The 18,070-nt window shown below is 33.7% G+C and overlaps 1 protein-coding gene across 10 annotated transcripts in view; it reads left to right on the top strand.

Annotated features, from left to right (window-relative positions):
* Positions 1–18,070, top strand: part of LOC145261045 (uncharacterized) — a 221,798-nt gene that overhangs the window by 122,444 nt on the left and 81,284 nt on the right. For 7 of the 10 annotated variants that reach the window (XM_080119200.1, XM_080119197.1, XM_080119194.1 and 4 more), the window contains exons 14-15: positions 775–870; positions 12,274–12,354. In XM_080119200.1, the coding sequence (XP_079975326.1) occupies positions 775–870; positions 12,274–12,354 (177 nt within the window). The remainder of the gene's footprint in view (positions 1–774; positions 871–12,273; positions 12,355–18,070) is intronic. The other 3 variants (XM_080119202.1, XM_080119198.1, XM_080119196.1) reach the window with 1 other exon arrangement.

Here is an 18,070-nt window from a genome sequence, read left to right as displayed (position 1 = left end):
GAGAGAAAGTGGATGAAGGAAGAAAAGAGGGAGAGGGTAGAGAGAAATAAAAATAAATGAGATAGGAGGGAGAAAGAGGGGAGAAAAGAAAAAGAGTTGTGAAAGAGGAAGGGAAGAGGGAAAGGAGAGTGGAGAAATGAGGAGACGAGGAGGGAGAAAGGTGATGAAGAGAGGCGGGAGAAAAATAGGGAGTAACAAATGAGAGGGATGGGAGAGGGGAAGGAGCTGTGGGAAAGAGATGAGAGAAAGAAATGTAGTCGAGAGGGAGGAGAAAATGGAGACAGTGTCTGGAGGAAGCAAAAAAATTGGTGAGGGAGGGGAAGAGGAGGGATAAAGGAAAGCGAGAGTGAGAGAGAAGAGGTTGAAGTGCGGAATTAATACAAGGGAGAGAAGATTAAATATATAGTATTTCTATCCATAAAAGTATGCCTTAAAAAATAAACTGTAGTATAAGCACATTCTTATAGTGTGAATAACATGGCACAACAATAACAAATGAACATTAGCTAGTTGAGATCAGTTTGATATGTTAGCTTTAAATGCTATTTAGGGCTAACTTTTAAAATCTTACAAGATAATTTTTTCTTAGATAAGTAGTTTTTAATGTTAACTGACCATTTTTTTTTTTTTTTTTTTTTTTTAGAAATGGTTTTGTCTTTTAACTAGAAATTTATTAAATTGAAATCCCACCAGATTATTTTATGTTAAATTGTGTATTTGAATAAAATAAAAAAAACTTAAATTGTTGTCATGTATTTTTTTTCCCCTCTCCAGCTAACCATATGGTGTATTGTATAAAAAAGACATGTTATACTGAGAAACCGGAAGTCAACTGGATCGAAGTTGATGCAGAAGAGGAAGAACACAGCTGTAAGTTTATATTTATAACAATTACATTGTGTAAAAAAAAAAAACAACTTTTTTTTTTCTGACAGAAAAACAGATTCTTTTAAAAGAGTTAAAACTTCTAAAGATTATAATCTTAAAAAAAAAAGAAACTTGCAAAAATGTGGTTTTTATTAGAAATAATTTTTTCAGAAATTTTGACTTGAATCTTTTTACAACCGAACTGTGTAAATAAATCATTAAATATCACCTTAAAATTTATCAGAAAAGGATATTTTTTTTATAGGTGTTAGTAATTATATGAATTTTTATGTAGGTGTTAGTAATTATATGAATTTTTATGTAGGTGTTAGTAATTATATGAATTTTTATGTAGGTGTTAGTAATTATATGAATTTTTATGTAGGTGTTAGTAATTATATGAATTTTTATGTAGGTGTTAGTAATTATATGGATTTTTATATAGGTGTTAGTAATTATATGAATTTTTATATAGGTGTTAGTAATTATATGGATTTTTATATAGGTGTTAGTAATTATATGAATTTTTATATAGGTGTTAGTAATTATATGAATTTTTATATAGGTGTTAGTAATTATATGAATTTTTATATAGGGGTTAGTAATTATATGAATTTTTATATAGGTGTTAGTAATTATATGAATTTTTATATAGGTGTTAGTAATTATATGAATTTTTATATAGGTGTTAGTAATTATATGAATTTTTATATAGGTGTTAGTAATTATATGAATTTTTATATAGGTGTTAGTAATTATATGAATTTTTATATAGGTGTTAGTAATTATATGAATTTTTATATAGGTGTTAGTAATTATATGAATTTTTATATAGGTGTTAGTAATTATATGAATTTTTATATAGGTGTTAGTAATTATATGAATTTTTATATAGGTGTTAGTAATTATATGAATTTTTATATAGGTGTTAGTAATTATATGAATTTTTATGTAGGTGTTAGTAATTATATGAATTTTTATGTAGGTGTTAGTAATTATATGAATTTTTATATAGGTGTTAGTAATTATATGGATTTTTATATAGGTGTTAGTAATTATATGGATTTTTATATAGGTGTTAGTAATTATATGGATTTTTATATAGGTGTTAGTAATTATATGGATTTTTATATAGGTGTTAGTAATTATATGGATTTTTATATAGGTGTTAGTAATTATATGGATTTTTATATAGGTGTTAGTAATTATATGGATTTTTATATAGGTGTTAGTAATTATATGGATTTTTATATAGGTGTTAGTAATTATATGGATTTTTATATAGGTGTTAGTAATTATATGGATTTTTATATAGGTGTTAGTAATTATATGGATTTTTATATAGGTGTTAGTAATTATATGAATTTTTATATAGGTGTTAGTAATTATATGAATTTTTATATAGGTGTTAATTATAACAAAAATTACCAATAATTATCAAAATATTTGTGTGGATACGAAAATCATATTGGAAATAAAATAGATAAGGTGTAAAGTTTATTTTCCTGGATGAATAAATTAACAATTCAGTTTTGCTGTTCATTAGAAATTCATTGTAGTTTTTTAATTGTTTGCACATTTTTAAAAACTTATACAGAAAAGGAAATAAAATTCTAGTTGTAAGGGAGACAACTCTTTATATTCAATTTAAAAAAAATTCATTCGTAATAACTAAATGAAAAAAAGTAGACGTTTAGCTTTTCGTTAAATTTATACAAACTGTTTTCTCTTTTCTTGTCCAATCAGTAGGACAGCAACAGAAAATGTTTTTTTCTCGCACTTCTGAAGTTTTCGTCCCAGTTTGTCTTTGCTTTTTCTCTCCATCCTGATTCTGTTTATTTACCTATTCTTCATGCGATTAGACGCATACAGGTCAGGTGTGGGTTAGAAATGCTCGTGAATCTTAGGGGAACATCACTCAATTAGCAATAGAAAGTGGACTTTATATTATTCAATTGGAATTCATTATTGAGATGAGTATTATTTATTACTTATTGCGGAAGGCTTGAGGAATAGTTGGGAGAAATGTCGTGAAAAAACAACTCAGATGAGGATAATAGTTTGCAATAAATAAATTAAAGTGGACCTTTTTTTTTATTTTCGGCAGCTGCGTAACTTTCGCTTCCCTTATCTTGTCCTTTAGTTCTCACATTTCATGAACGATGTTTTTGACAAAGGGGTAAAAATTGCTGTTTTCTGGGTAAGAATATATTCCATCTAACACTTATCATTGGCAAATTTTTGACTTTGAAGTAGTATTTATTTATTTTTATTTTTTTGGTTCCTTCCATAAAGTGGCTTCATGTTTTATCCGGAGTGATTTCCTTAAAAAAACAAAAAAACAAACGAATGCACAAAAAACTTTCTCTTTTTTTCAAAGAGAAAATAAAGCTTTGGAGAGTGGACCTCCCGAGACTGATAGAACAGAGCCAAAACAAGACAACAGCCCACCCTCTGTTGGACTGATTGTCGGGGATGTATCCTTGATTAGTATGAACACACCTACTCTAGCTAGGCCAGGTTCATAGATTCTGAAGATTCTTTAAAAAAAAAATTTTTGTTTAATTAAAATTACAATTGGGATTTCTAGATTAATAGCAATTCTCGTGTAGATATTTTAGCCAGGAGCAAAGTAGTATATATGCTGATATTACTTCATTTTCTTTGTCCTCAGTCAGCGAAGAAGAAATGCTTCTAGATTGAGGCAATTTGAATTTTTTTGTTCCACTCCAGAGCCGGTCCTGGATATGACCTTAAACTATATCCGATGGTGAGGCCCCAGCTTGCGGGCTTTGGGGAGTGTAAAGCCACCCTTTAATTGCCATTGCTCCCAGGTCCACTCTGACCCGGAGTGGTAGTACCTGTTAGGGTCCCAACAATGGGTTAAATAGAAACCGACTTGAAAAAAATAAAAACAAATATATTCTATTAAAAAAATTTTCTTCAAAATCATTGGATTCGTCATTAAATAATCTGAAAAGTGTTGACATGGCTTAAAACAAAAACAACCCAACCCATCCACTCCAGAGTGTCTCTTTGTTGGGTTGCGATATTTTTCCTCATACTAAAAACCAACCTCTTGTCTTAACTTTGCCTTCGAGAGGCAGCAGGTCAGTAGGGACAATTTTAGTATAAAACTTTGCATTTATTATAATTGCCAGTTTTCGTCCTTTTAATCTTGCGGGTTACAAGATTTTCTTTCCTCTCCTTTTCTCTTGAACATCTACCACCCACCCATATAAATGCTAAAAACAAGTTTTACAGAAAAAAAAATCGATTTCTAATAGATTTTTTTGACAAACTCAATCTCTATGAAAGCAATCATTACTTTTGAAAACCAGGATGTGTACATTTCATGAGAATCTCATTTTTTAACTCGGTGGTTCCCAACCTATTTTGGGTCATGCCCCACCTAGGCATTTCTAAAATCCTGATGCCTCCCCTTTGTGATATTTAATTTTTGTTATTAAAAATCCCTCTGTTATTCAGTGAAGTAAGCTTAAAAGGCCATTAACTTGTATCTAAACAAGGTTCCAAAGAACATGGCATCAATGAAAGAGAAAAATTTTAAAACGAAAGGACATTTAGATAAAGTTTTAAATTGAAAACATATAATAGAGAACTGAGATGTGAAAATATCAAATTTTTTTAATGAAAAATCTTTGGTATAGTAAGCCCAAGGGTGCACGTCCTGCCCATGCCCCACCAAAATATTGCCATGCCCCACCGGTGGGGCATGTGCCCCACGTTGGGAATGACTGGTTTAACTCCTTCCCAAAGTCCTCTTAGGATTACCCAAGACCTATACCACAGTCCGACAGATAAAAGGCCACTGAAATGGCCAGTTTCTGTCAAACGGATTGTTGAGAATGAGAACCAACTTTATGTCTAACTCTGCCCTTATAAGGAAACAAGCAAATATGGATAATTTTAGTATAGATGTCCACTTTTTTTTTATATTACTCAGTTTTCTGGTACTTTCTTGTGTTAATTTTTTCTCTTTCTTTTTTGTTTTTTATTTTAATGTCAATCTCCTCCACACACACACACACAGAATACTTGAACAACTCTCGCTATCATTCACTTCTGCTTTTGATCCTTATTTACTCTTGATAATGTTACAAAATATTAAATATGCTTATAAAAAGGTTCGTGAACAAATTAGAAATAACAACTTTATTATAGTAGCTATGCTCAATATTGTCTTGGAGAGAAAAAGAAGTGTAGCTTTTTTTTTTTTTTTTTTTTTTTTTTTTTTTGAGTGATTTTTATTTAGTTGATTATTTAAAAATGCAACATTTTTTAGTCATCTGGGCCCGACCAAGTAAATTAAAAATAAATTGTAGGAACAAATGTTATTAAAATGCCAATAACATTATCATATATGGCATATGGTTCTCGACATATCACCAGAGTTAAGCAACGATGAGGCTAGCCAGTACAAGATGGGTGACCATTTGGGAATGCCTGCTGTTATGTTTACAGCACCGGGATGTGGAAATTCCTAAGTTGGTATCGGGGGTAAGGGGGGGGGTATAATTAATCCACTGGGAGAGATGCACTTTTAGTCTTTGTTAAGACATTGATCTAGAAGGAAAATGGATGTAAAACCTGTCTGCTCTGTTTTGAGGCAGGCTGCAATTGGGCTTGGAACCAGTCACAGACCATCACTTTCTTTTGATAAGCTTCAAAAGTCTTTAGTGACCTTGACCTTTTAGCTTGTTGGGGCGTGATCTGTTGATGTTTTGTCCTACTCTTGTCTGTCATGGTCGTACTACAGTAAAAATAACTCAAAAGAATTTGTGCTCTCGGTGTATGTCCGTGTTATACCGTCAGCACAGAAAACTACTCATCTGCTGTCTGTTGATAGTTGTCTCGTTCTGTTTGCCTCCAGTGATTATCTTTGTCCAATGTTTAGTCATTGAATTTTGAACTATTGCATCAAACTCTCTTGGGATGAACTCTGACTCTTAACAACTTTGCTAAAAATATTTAGTTTTGATCAGAAATCCTGTGTTTAATCTTTGTCTTATTTACTCTCAGTTGATCAGCGGAAACAACTACTTCTGCCTGTATTTTCAGCTGTCTACCCGGAAACTGACCACCAGTCGTCAGAAGCCATCCTGTGTAGGGAGTTCAGTAGATTTCAGCATCCTTACTATCACCTGTTTCACTTCTGATTACTTTTCCATTTTGTGAATCATTTCTTCTTGCATTCTCCAGAGCCTTGATTCTTAAGGATGAAGGGCAGTTCATAGTATCACACTGTTGTGCCACAAAAAAATCGAGGGGGTTTGTAGTCTGACAAAGTGAGAGGCCAGATGTCAGGTAGACAACTGAATTTTCTGATAGCCAAGCCTGACTCTTCCAGCTAGTGTAGTGAAGTCTTGTTGACACACATATGGCTTACCTGCAGCTATCTGGTTGGTCCGGAGTTTCACTCCATCACACAATGCAGATGTAGTCATCAGTGTCTGACGGGGAAGAAGTGAATTGGCATGATGTCACCTTCATTACTGATGACATCGAGGACCACGATTGTTACTAGAAATTGTGTCTACAGTACTGTGAACTTTGGAGGAGTCAACAACCCACCTATTGTTCTGAGAATTGATCATTGGCCAGAAGTTTTTCTTGTTGAGGACCATAGCATATTTTGAGCCCCTTATCTTTCATCACCTTTGACAGAATTTGTTCTTTCCTCCTTTATTATATGAAGGACAGCTGTTCTGCTAAAACTAAAAATAAAAACTACAAAACAAACATAAACAAAGTTGATTTTTTTCTTGATTTGTGTTGCCACAGATAAATATCTAAAAAAAAAAAAAAATAAATAAATAATAGGGCTCTACGGACAAATTTATCTTTAGTTGACCTTTGACAACTAAATATTTTCGTTTACTAGCCAAATAGGAAAGTTACTAGCCAAACCCACATGATTTTTAGAATATGACATCTTTGTTCTGTGATGAGTATGAACAGCTTAAAGATTTTTTTTTTTTTTTTTTTTAAGTGTAATTCTGAATATACTGCAATGATATTTCAAGGCATAAACATTCTAATTTCTTCAAATATTTTTTTAAACAAGCTTTTGTTAAACTTTTATTGTTTAAAAAATTTAATTTGTTCGTTTTATAAAAAAAAAAAGTTGAAAAGATATTTTTCATTCAGTAGTGAGTTTTGGAAGATTGTCAGTGAAAGAAATACAATCGCCAAAAGATAAGCATTTCATTATTTCAAGTCGCCACTTAGAAAAATCACTTGCAAATGCAACTGTTTCACTTGCAATGTCAATCCTGAATAATTCATTCTTTAGTGGGGGGGGGGGTCAACTGTTTTTCGGCTATTTTCAATGTAATTATGAACTAATTTGAAAAAAAAAAAAAAATTCTAACTTATTCCTTGAGAAATCTATAAGAGAGAGTTGTCTGTGTGTATTTGTGTTTGTATGTCCAATTAGAGAGGAATGGGTTTGGCAAAGGAGAAAGAGGGAGGACGGATAGAAGTTTTAATATAAATATATTTCATATTTTGCCCAGGCAACACTAGATAGCCCTGCCAGTCTTGAATAAAAGATGGATCTTTTCATGCACCATCAATTTAATGAGCCTTTCATTTCTGCCTTTCTCCCTTGACATGGTGTGTGTTGATTTGCTGTGTTCTATTTTTTCTTCTGAACTTCAGCGATGAACTCTGATGTTCTGATGGCCTCAACTCGTCAACCATGCGTTTTTTTCTCTCTGGTGTCGCTTCATAATTGAATTTTGACTCTTTCAATTTTTCGTCTTTTTTACCATCTTTTTGCTGACACTGACAAAAGTCTAAAATCTCTTCATTTGTCCTTTCTGGCATTGATCCTGAGGAGAACGGCCTCTCTCACACAAAAATGAAGGTTCAAAATTGTTCATAATTAATTACTCTGCAGAATAAAAAAGGGAAATATTGGCATCGTTTGTATGAGAATGTTTGGTAGAAATTTTATGAATGACCGTATACGAAGTCTTACCCTAGCAAATGTCTTATTTGCTGTAGATTTTCCAAACACAAAGACAGAATGACCCCAAGTTGCCAGAACAGTTACATCCTGGATTTTCACCAGAGCCCTTTTAGTTCGGTTGTTGCCCTAATAATGCTGTGTTCCAGATCAGTTCACCTTGGATGCAAAAGTGCTGGTGGGTAGTTGAAGATCTATGCAATGACAATCAGAGGTGATTTTGAAATATTACCAGGCTCACAAATGGTTAGTCTTTGACTACAAAATGGAAAGTACTTAATTTATTTCCTTTGGATTAAAGAAGGGAGAGTTATCGCCCTTGGGGTAAAAAGGAAATCAGTCATGACAGTTTTGGAGGTAAACAAATGCATCCTGCATACCAGACTTTAATCATAACTCTTGCTTCTATATTACCATTTTGGCCTCAGGGGTCTATCCTGAGACCTCTGTTATTTCTAATATTCATAAATAACCTTCCTGACAAAATTGCCTGTGAGATGGGTATATATGCGGACGACACCACACATATAACAGACACGACAAGAAAACAAATGAACACTTATCTAAAGAAATGGCAGAAGCACTAGAGGATGACCGCTGATCTGTAGTGGAATGATGACATAAATGGATGGTCAAATTCAATGCTGCCAAGACTAAACTCGTTTCCTTCAATAATTACAAGAAAAGTATATCCTTTAAACTCCTCGGCCTAATGCTCTCAGGAAACATGAGTTGGAACAATTACATCGAGAGTATCACCAGGACCGCTGCGGAGAAGATAGGTTCTCTCTACTGTGCTAGAAAGATACTAACGCCCGAAAGTATCCTATACCTCTATAAGGCCACCATTCGCCCATGTATGGAGTATTGTTGTCATATTTGGGCTGGTGCATCTACCACTAGTCTCTCGCTCCTAGACAAGGTTCAAAAGAGAGTGTCCAATCTGATAGGTCCTGAACTGTCGTCTAAACTTCAGCCCCTGTCTCATTGACGAAATGTTGCATCCCTCTGCCTGTTCTACAAGTACTTTAATGGTGAATGCTCTGACGAGCTGCAAGCACTTGTGTCCCCTCGACGTAAATACCCCCGGCAAACTCGACAAGCAGCTAAATCCCACCCCTTCACCGTAGAAATCCCTAGATGTAAGAAAGCCTTCTACTCCAGTAGTTTCATCCTCAGAACAGCTAGACTTTGGAATTTCCTGCCGGGTCCCTGCTTCCCCAACTGTACTGACATGCAGAAGTTCAAGTGCAACGTGAACAGACATCTTGCTGCCCAACTCCCTACACAGTACCCCTGATGCCTATGTCCCTGATAGTAGCCCCCTACAACAACATGGCAATATGCCTTGTTTGGGGTGAAAATGTAATAAAAATAAAAAAGTTGTTGAATCTGTTAAAGGTTTTCATCTCTGCTAATTTTTTAAATGATATTAAACCTGTAAGATGTAATGATATTATTTAAAACTAGCATGATCTGTGGAAATTCCACAGAATGAGAAATATATTCATCAAAAAATGTTTTGATGCAACTGATATTTTTCTGGATAGCGCAAAAAATGTTTTTTGGACAGAAAAACTAGTAACATACAGCAAATATTAATTTAACATTTTGTTGAAAATAGTGCCCATTATATTTTAAACTAGCAGGACCCATTAGCCAACATTGCCCAGTGCAAGTGACGGAGCAATACAAGTCTACTGTGTGTAATTTTACGCAGCATAGAGTAGGGGGGGGGGTGAGAGCAGTTATGAATAGAGAAAAATAGGAACTACTTCCTCCAATAGTATTGGCAATAAGTGATGATTTCTCCTCTAGGATGAATTGTAGGATTTTATTATAAATCTGTTCTAAAGTTACATAAGATAGTAGCTAATAGTCTAGACGTAATAAATTTGTGTGTGGCATCTGTTGTTGCAAACCTACAGTAATTTGGTCCAGAGGAGAATTTCTACAATCAAAATATTATATACAGGATATAGAACTGACTCAAATGAGATAAATTAATAAGTACTAATAAATAATAAATATCCAGAAAGTAATATTGTGCTACATAGTTCAATACAAATAATAAAATCAATTGTAAGAGACTATCTTTGATTTACTTCAGTCCAGCACCTTTTGGCAGACAATGTTCTCCATTTTTGCCCGGTTTCTTTTGAATGTTCCCTTTTTATATGTAGCATTTCACTGACTTTCTTTTTTGAAGAACTGCATGTCAAAATTACAAGTTCCGTTCTCACACCATTTCAACATTATAATGATATTTGAAAACAGAGGCTACATCAAAGGGAAGTCACTTATAGTCTTGTCCACTGTTGCCAGATTGACTTTTTTTAAAACCAAATTTCATGAATTTGGCCTTTTCTGCCAAAGTTTGACCTTCAAAAATTGTATTTTATACTTTTTCGAATACGGACAAAGGAAGAAATGAACCAAATGAGAAAGTGATCAGAAAAACGAATGAGAATATTTAAGTTTCTGTTTACTGTCCTCCCCGATAACGACAAAGTTAGGCACAAGGTCGGTTTTTAATATGGGGGAAAATCCAGCTTCCCATAAAGGGGCACTCTGGGTTGGCAGAAAAATTAAAATTGTTTCTCAATCTAGAAGGATTTCTTCAGTGACTGAGAACAGAATAGGCTGACAGGTATTACACTTTGTTTCTAGCCGAACAGCTACGAAAATGGTTGAATTATTTGAAAATTATCGGTATTTGAATGAATTGCAGAACCTGGTAATATTATCTGAAGCTATTTAATTACTCAAACGACCAACATACAGTAACAAACCTTTTTCTATTTGTAAGTGGACAATGCAATAGATAGTTACAAGTTGGTTAACTGGTTTGTAATGTATATGGGGAACGACCAGCTTACAAATATAAAAAGATTTATTGCCTTAAATTAATAATGTAATATGCTGCGTAACTGATTTGTATATGGGGAATGGCCTTGTTGTATTCTTGCTGATTTCAACTAAAAATCTTGCGGACTAAGTAAAGATTGAAATTAAAAAACTTTTCTCAAAATGCGATGGGATTTTAGCAGCTTAAAAATCTGTTCTATTAAAGAAAATAAAAATTGTTCAAGATTTGTGATGGTAAAATTAAAAATGCATGTCAGGGGGTGGGGGTGATTACTCAAAACCTTTTTTTTTTTTTTTCCTGCAAGCGATTTTGGTATTGTGTGTAGAGTTTTCGTGTAATTGTTGATACGGAATTAATTATTGTTCTGCCTGGCTTTCCGCATTGCAAAAACCTGCAACCCTGATCGAGCGGCACCAATTGACACTGCCGCTGCTGCTTGTTTTCCGTTTCAGCCAGACCCCCAACCCCAACCATCCCGACTAGTCTGCCCCCCTCCCCTCCCCACCCCACTAAACTACTTCACTCCCTACTCATTCTATGAACTTTTACTATTTTTTTTCTCTTTAATGATGTTGCCTGGTTTAGCAGGGATTATGGTCTAGTTAGGATTAAGGAACGATTTTATTTACGCTTACTATCCGTGTTAAAAATTTTATAGAAATCCGTCAAGCAGTTTCTCCTCCTATAGATGTACAGACATACTCGGACGCACATACGTTTATATTTATTATATAGATTTTAACAGCACCTATATCTCTTTTGTACAATTTTATATGCATTTCTTTCTTTTTGATTCCCCCCCCCCCAACCTAATTTATTCATGAGTTGCCTCCCCATATTTTCATACCTGCTTAACTCCCCTATATAATAGATATAACTGCTTCTCTAGTGAACTATTATTCTCTCTGCTGTATATTCTGTAGCCCCCCCCCCACTCCAATCTACTCAGTGCACATAGTTACAATGTTTACCTTAGATGCTGACCATTTTTTTTTTTTTTTTTTTTTTTTTTTTTTTTTGCCCTGCTCCAGGTCTATGTATGAATCCTGCTGGTTTCCTGCCCTTTTATATAGGAATCCTGGTACCGGGCTTTTCTGTATTGGAATCTCGGTTCCAAGCCTCTTAAGAATGAGTCTTAGTTTTTTTCTTTGATTTTTTTTTTTTTTTTTCTTTTATTTTATAAATCCTCTACCTGTGTTTCCCCCCCCCCCAACATGCACACATATATGCACTCACACATACCATACACACACACACACTGCTTAAGTTTAAGGTCCCTTCATGAATGTTGTTGGTCATTGTGGCATCTTTTTTCTTTTTTTTTTTTTTCGTATCCTCTTGAAAGTGCTGTTTCTCGGTGTGGGTCTCCCCATTTCATTTGGGGAACTGATCAGCTTTGTTGGCTGACCAGAAAAATGTATTAAAAACTTTCACGGCCGACTTGAAAACTCGGCCGTGAAGGGGAGGGTTTTTTGTGTGCTCACCACACCCTCTCTGCTCTTCCCTCTTCTGTTTGTAATCCGTGCCTGTTCCCTTCCCCTAGATGATGATCCTCGTCGTCGACCGGGGGCTTCCATTCTGGACGTGCTAGGACTGGTGAAGAAGCAAACCTTGCTACCAGGCAGTAAGTACTCAGCACCTATTTTCTACTGTATACGTGTGACGTAATGCGATTTAGTAGATTAAGCCTTCTTCCCCCCTTGGCCGGCCCGAGTCATTTCTACAAAGGGCAATTTGCACGGCTAACTGATTCGCATCCCACCTCTTAGGACGACACTGATGACCTCCAACATGGGACTAAACTGTTGCATCATTTTCTTTCTTTCTTTTTTTTTTTTTTTTTTAATTTTTTTGACACATACTTCCTCCCCCCTCCTTCCCCTCCCACCTCCCAATTTCACTGCTATCGTTTCATTTTCTTTATTTTGTTAGCCTACTTTAACAGCTCTGGGGTATATATATATATATATATATGTATATGTTAGTCACGGGACGATTCCAATGTTTAGTCTCAAATTCCGATACAATTAGTGATTCTAGTTCTTTATAAATCTCTAAATATTTAGCTATAGAGTTCTTTTCTGATTATCTTTTAAAGATGGAGCTATATTTTCGTCAATGTAAAAGTGCACTTGGTGATGGTGGTGGGTGATCTGTAGATTTTAGTTTTAAAAATCATAAATTATTTTCCATTTTACTGTCAGTTGCTAACATTGGAAAATTACATTTTGAACAAAAAAAAAAGCATTGGAAAATAGGCAAAAGTTTCTTGAATTGTGACACGTGCAAAAGTTTTTATATTTTTGATTCTGATTAATCGTACTAACACATATATATATACACACACACACACACACACACATGACTATACACACTTTCTTTGAGTTTTTATTTGTCAAACAATTTTTCAGTTTCTTTCTATTCTCTTTTAAAACGTTTTCTTGCGCACACACAGACATGGGCGCGCAGACAGACACACACACACACACACGCAGAGACACAGATACAGACACACACAAGTACACACACACACACAGATACACACAGACATATAAATAGACTAGTTGTGTTGTTTGAGATCATTACATTCAACTTAATTTTCTATTTCTATGATCTATAATCAGATCTCTTTTTATAAGGTTCAGAATTTTAAATGTGATGCCATTGCCAAGCACATCCTGTCTCCCAATCCCTTACAACAAGATGATTAGGTTTGAGGTGAAAACTACATACAGCTGTTGCTCACAAACTCATGGGCTGATGGCAAAAGTGTGGGGACAGCTGAAAATATGGCTTGTAATGTTCAAAAGTGCAGAAACTATGCCTGGTTGCTGCATCTATAGTCTGCAACGTTGGACTAGAGACTGACGCCAAATTATCACTGATGCTTCCATGAACTGGAGACGATGAAGTGCAGCGTTTAGAGCTCTGCTGTACCTTTAGAATGCCGGTGAAGTTCGCTTCCAGTAAAAAACGATTCAAGTAAGAGTCCAAAAAGTAAGCTTAAAGTGAATCTGTTTTTTGATTAAATGAAGTAAGATGCAAGTGAAATGGGTAAAAAAAAATCGACAATTCATCCATAAATTACAAATAACCATTTGCTTTTCTGTTGCATATTTAGAATTTCACTTGGTTAAAAAAAAAAAAAAAAAATAAAGTGGGGGGGGTGAATAAAAATACATAAATATGTATGTACTGATCATGGAACAAAGATGCCATACACCAAGAATCATATAAATTGATCAAGTTTTTCTTTTCTTCTTTTTTTAAGGAAATCCAATTTTATGGGGAGAAAAAAAATTCAAGAATGATAATTCAACTACGGAGATTTTGTTTGTATTTTAAATAATTAAAACTTTAATTGCTAAAAATCTTATTTGATTTTTTATTAATTAAAAAAAAACTACTTGATCAATTTTTTTATTTTTTTTAACTAAATGTAATTCAAAATAAGCACCATATTCTTTATAAGAAAACATAATGGTAATTAAATTAATGGTAATTAAATTAATTGTAATTAAATTAATGGCAATTAAATTAATTGTAATTAAACCTGGAAGAGTAAATGAAAGCAAATTAAGAATAACTCTTACTAAACCGATTTTCCTATTAAGGTGATTATTTTAGAATTAGCAGGACTTGTGGAAATTCTACGATTGTATCCTTCATCTGTTATATATTACCCCATACTATACTAAAGTAGCACTCATACTAGACGAGTTGAACCACCTTGCTCAGAGGGAGGAAATTGCATGGGAATATCAAATTTATAAGCTGTTCTCAGTCGTTTGTCATCTCTCCTAAGGAGAGTATACAATATTAGATTTCTGCAATTCTTGCAAAATGGTGTTGACAACATCCTACATAGTGCCTGGTATTCTCAAATGGGCACCCATTGTTTAAGCTTGATAAAATATTTCCATGATATGGTTTTTGAGCACAACCGCAGACTTTGCAATATTATTTTACCATTTTTCTTCAAGTTATAACTTCGCTAAGTACTCTGGTCGATGTAGTTTCAGAATATATCAAGTTATGCGTCACTAGCTCCAAAACCATTGTAGAAGTTTGACATGTTTTCATTCTATGGACGTCCGCCACAAATGGAAACCTTCACACTAATATTGTACCATCTTTGGATAAAACAGATGCTACGTTTTAATCCAAGCACGACAGCTAAGAAAATGTATTTGAATTAATTTGGCTTTGAATCTTTGTCGATTGATTCTATTTTGAAAAAGGGTGAAGGGTGATAATGTAGATACGAACATGAAATTGTCTTGGAGTATTATATAGATGTCTCCATTTTTTTCAACTGCTTGACTTGATTATTTTTTAAAATAAATTTCAGAGGCTATTTATGCCCAACTTTTCAAATCCATCCGACATCAAAATAAATTTCAGATGCTATTTATGCCCAACTTTTCAAATCCATCCGACATCAAAATAAATTTCAGATGCTATTTATGCCCAACTTTTCAAATCCATCCGACATAATTTTATTTGTGTTATGTCAATTAATTGGACTATTATTCTCATCTTGGGTGTTGTTAGCACAACGTTCTGGTCGCTGCAACCTGCGACCTTCTTCGGTTGTTGAAAACATGCCTCTTTTTCTCTACTAAGCAAAAGGGGGTTGGGGTTTCAAGAAATTTGAACCGTGGTTTTGAGGGAGATCATAAAGAAGGTTCAATCTTCAGGGGTCACTAAGATATTTTTTAAAGGCTTTCCTGTGACTCAATTTTTGCTAATAACACCAAAGATGAGAATAATATTCGGATTAGTCAACATAACGTAAGCATTCACATCTCATCTCAAAAATTCAAAATTGCATAATTTTATTTATTAGACATGGGAGGGGCGGGGGAATGATTAGGAAATATTTTAAACGGCTTTATATATTATTCTGGTTTTCTATACAGATTAACAATGGCCTTGAAATATTTTTCACTTTGGAAATTGCCATCCAAATATACAAGTGTCCTTTCAGGAAGTAAACTCTCCTATGTTTTTAACTTCGAAAGTTGAAGAGCCACGAAGACGGAAGTGTTGCATTAAAAATGAGTAACCTTTTGTGCTCCAGAATTTATTTTTCTACATACTTACCACCATTCTGTATTTTTTCAGGAATTGAATGACAGGGTTGCTTTCTTAAAGTTTCACACCGTCAATATCTGCAACAGGGAGATGAAACTTTCAGATCACAGTAGATAAGTTTAGTCATAATAACAATGCAATTTGCGATCCCCTCTGATCTATTTGGGCCGAAAAAAAAATAGGAGACATTACTTTTGGAATGCTCTTGTATATAATCTAACATATGTATAATTAATGGGTGTTTCTGAACTTTATCGATTGAGTGCATGTGGTTCACCATTAGTTTATTTTTTACTAGCAGTTCAGACCAGTTTTGCTTGAGCCCTATGTATTGTTCATAATTTTATGCGCATATATATATATATTAAAGTTTGACTCGTGTCCAGGTAACCTACATCTAAAATTTCAAGTGCTTAGACCCAAAATTGGTGGAGGAGATTGGTAGAGTCTACAAAGGTCAACTCTTTCAACTTTGAACTCTTGGCAGCCAAATTTTCGCCCCAAAACTGATTAAAAAGCTTGCTGCATGTCTGAATACCCTTTATGTAAAATTTCAAATGTTTAGACCAAAAATTGGCTGAGAGGTCAAATTTTTAACTTTGATTCCACTTTTGACCCCTTAACATTTATTGTTTTGGGCTCAAATCAAGGTAAAAAATTTGATTCATGTCCAAGGAACCTACATCTAAAATTTCAAGTGTTTAGACTCAAAATTAGCGGAAGAGTTTGGTAGTTTTTAAAGGTCAAATTGTTGAACTTTGACCCCCCCCCCCCGACCACCAAATTTCTGATCGAAAACCGATTAAAAAGATTTTCCCAAATGTCAAATCTCGAGACTGTAGACTGAAAATTGACAGAGTAATTTGGTAGGGAAATGTACACACACAGATATATATTGATTGTAAGCTATTTACTCTGCTAATTTTCTGTTTGTTTGAGATAGAATTTCTTGAATAAGTTGATGCAGTCATAATTTTATTTATTCGACATGAAAAAAAATGATTAGGAAATATTTTTGTTAAAAAGGCTTTATATATTATTCCAGTTCACTATATATTATTCCAGTTCACTATATACATCAGATTAATAAAAGCCGAGAGAGTTAAGCTTACACAACATCACATAATTTCTTGCTAGGAATGCCAAGAAGCTCAGACGCAAATAATGTGTGATAAAGAATAGAAAGTGGACCCTGAGTTTACGTTCAACAATTTCATAACTATTGTTTACTTCTGTTTTGTCCTCACAAGCCATTAGCAATATTTCTGACAAAGGTGAAAGAATTGCTGTTTTCTGATGTGATTTCTGAGTGGTATGGAGAAATTTCCAATTATAATATTAATCATTCAACTGTCAATCGATTTTATTAATATTTATCTTTGAATGGTCTTGGATTTGGTAGGTGGTGGCTCTTCAACACACACACACACACACAATTTCTTATATATATATATATATATAAACTACTTCATTTACTCACATAAAATTAATATACGAAAGTATAGATTTATGCGTAAACTTTAATTATTTACTTCAAGAATGCTCAATACGTAGGTAGAGCTAGTTAGTAAATCCTCAATAGAAGAGGACCATATAAAAACGATAAACAACCACAGAATTCGCGCATAAGCCTGACGAATCCTAGAGTGGATGAAACGCCGAATATTCAGTGTAGCTTAATTGCCATATATATTTTATAAATTACTAATATATATATATATATATATATATATATATATATATATATAATCTCATAATTTAGGATAGTCTTATATAAAGTATATTGAGCAATTTTATTTAGCTGGGATAGTTTTATATAAAATATTACATCCAATAATATTTTCTGAGACCAATAATCACTGGATTTATTGTATTTTGCTATTCTGAATAATTATATATTAGTGATGGGACGATTCCAATATTCTTTCCAATTCTGATACAATAACCGATTCTGTTTTACATTTCTAAATGTAGAGTTGTTTTGAGGAGTAGTTACTGCAAAAAAAAAAAAAACATGAAATATGCATGTATAATATCCTAAACGTTGACATACACTTCTGGAGAGGATCTATAGTTTTACTTTTACTGGTCGTTTAAAAAAAAATCAATATTTATCATTTTTCCATTAATATTAGCCTGGGTGCCTGGCGTTGCCTGGGTGTTTGAAGATGTGTGTTAAGCAAAAAAAAAAAAAAAAAAAGTATTAGTAGGCAGGTAGGCTTGAACCCGTATCGCGAAGGAGG

This window comes from Euprymna scolopes, chromosome 37, assembly GCF_053919585.1.
Source record: "Euprymna scolopes isolate OS-2025 chromosome 37, ASM5391958v1, whole genome shotgun sequence".
NCBI lineage: Eukaryota > Metazoa > Mollusca > Cephalopoda > Sepiida > Sepiolidae > Euprymna > Euprymna scolopes.
Note: the sequence above shows the minus strand (reverse complement) of the source record. Positions and strands in the feature narration are given on the sequence as shown.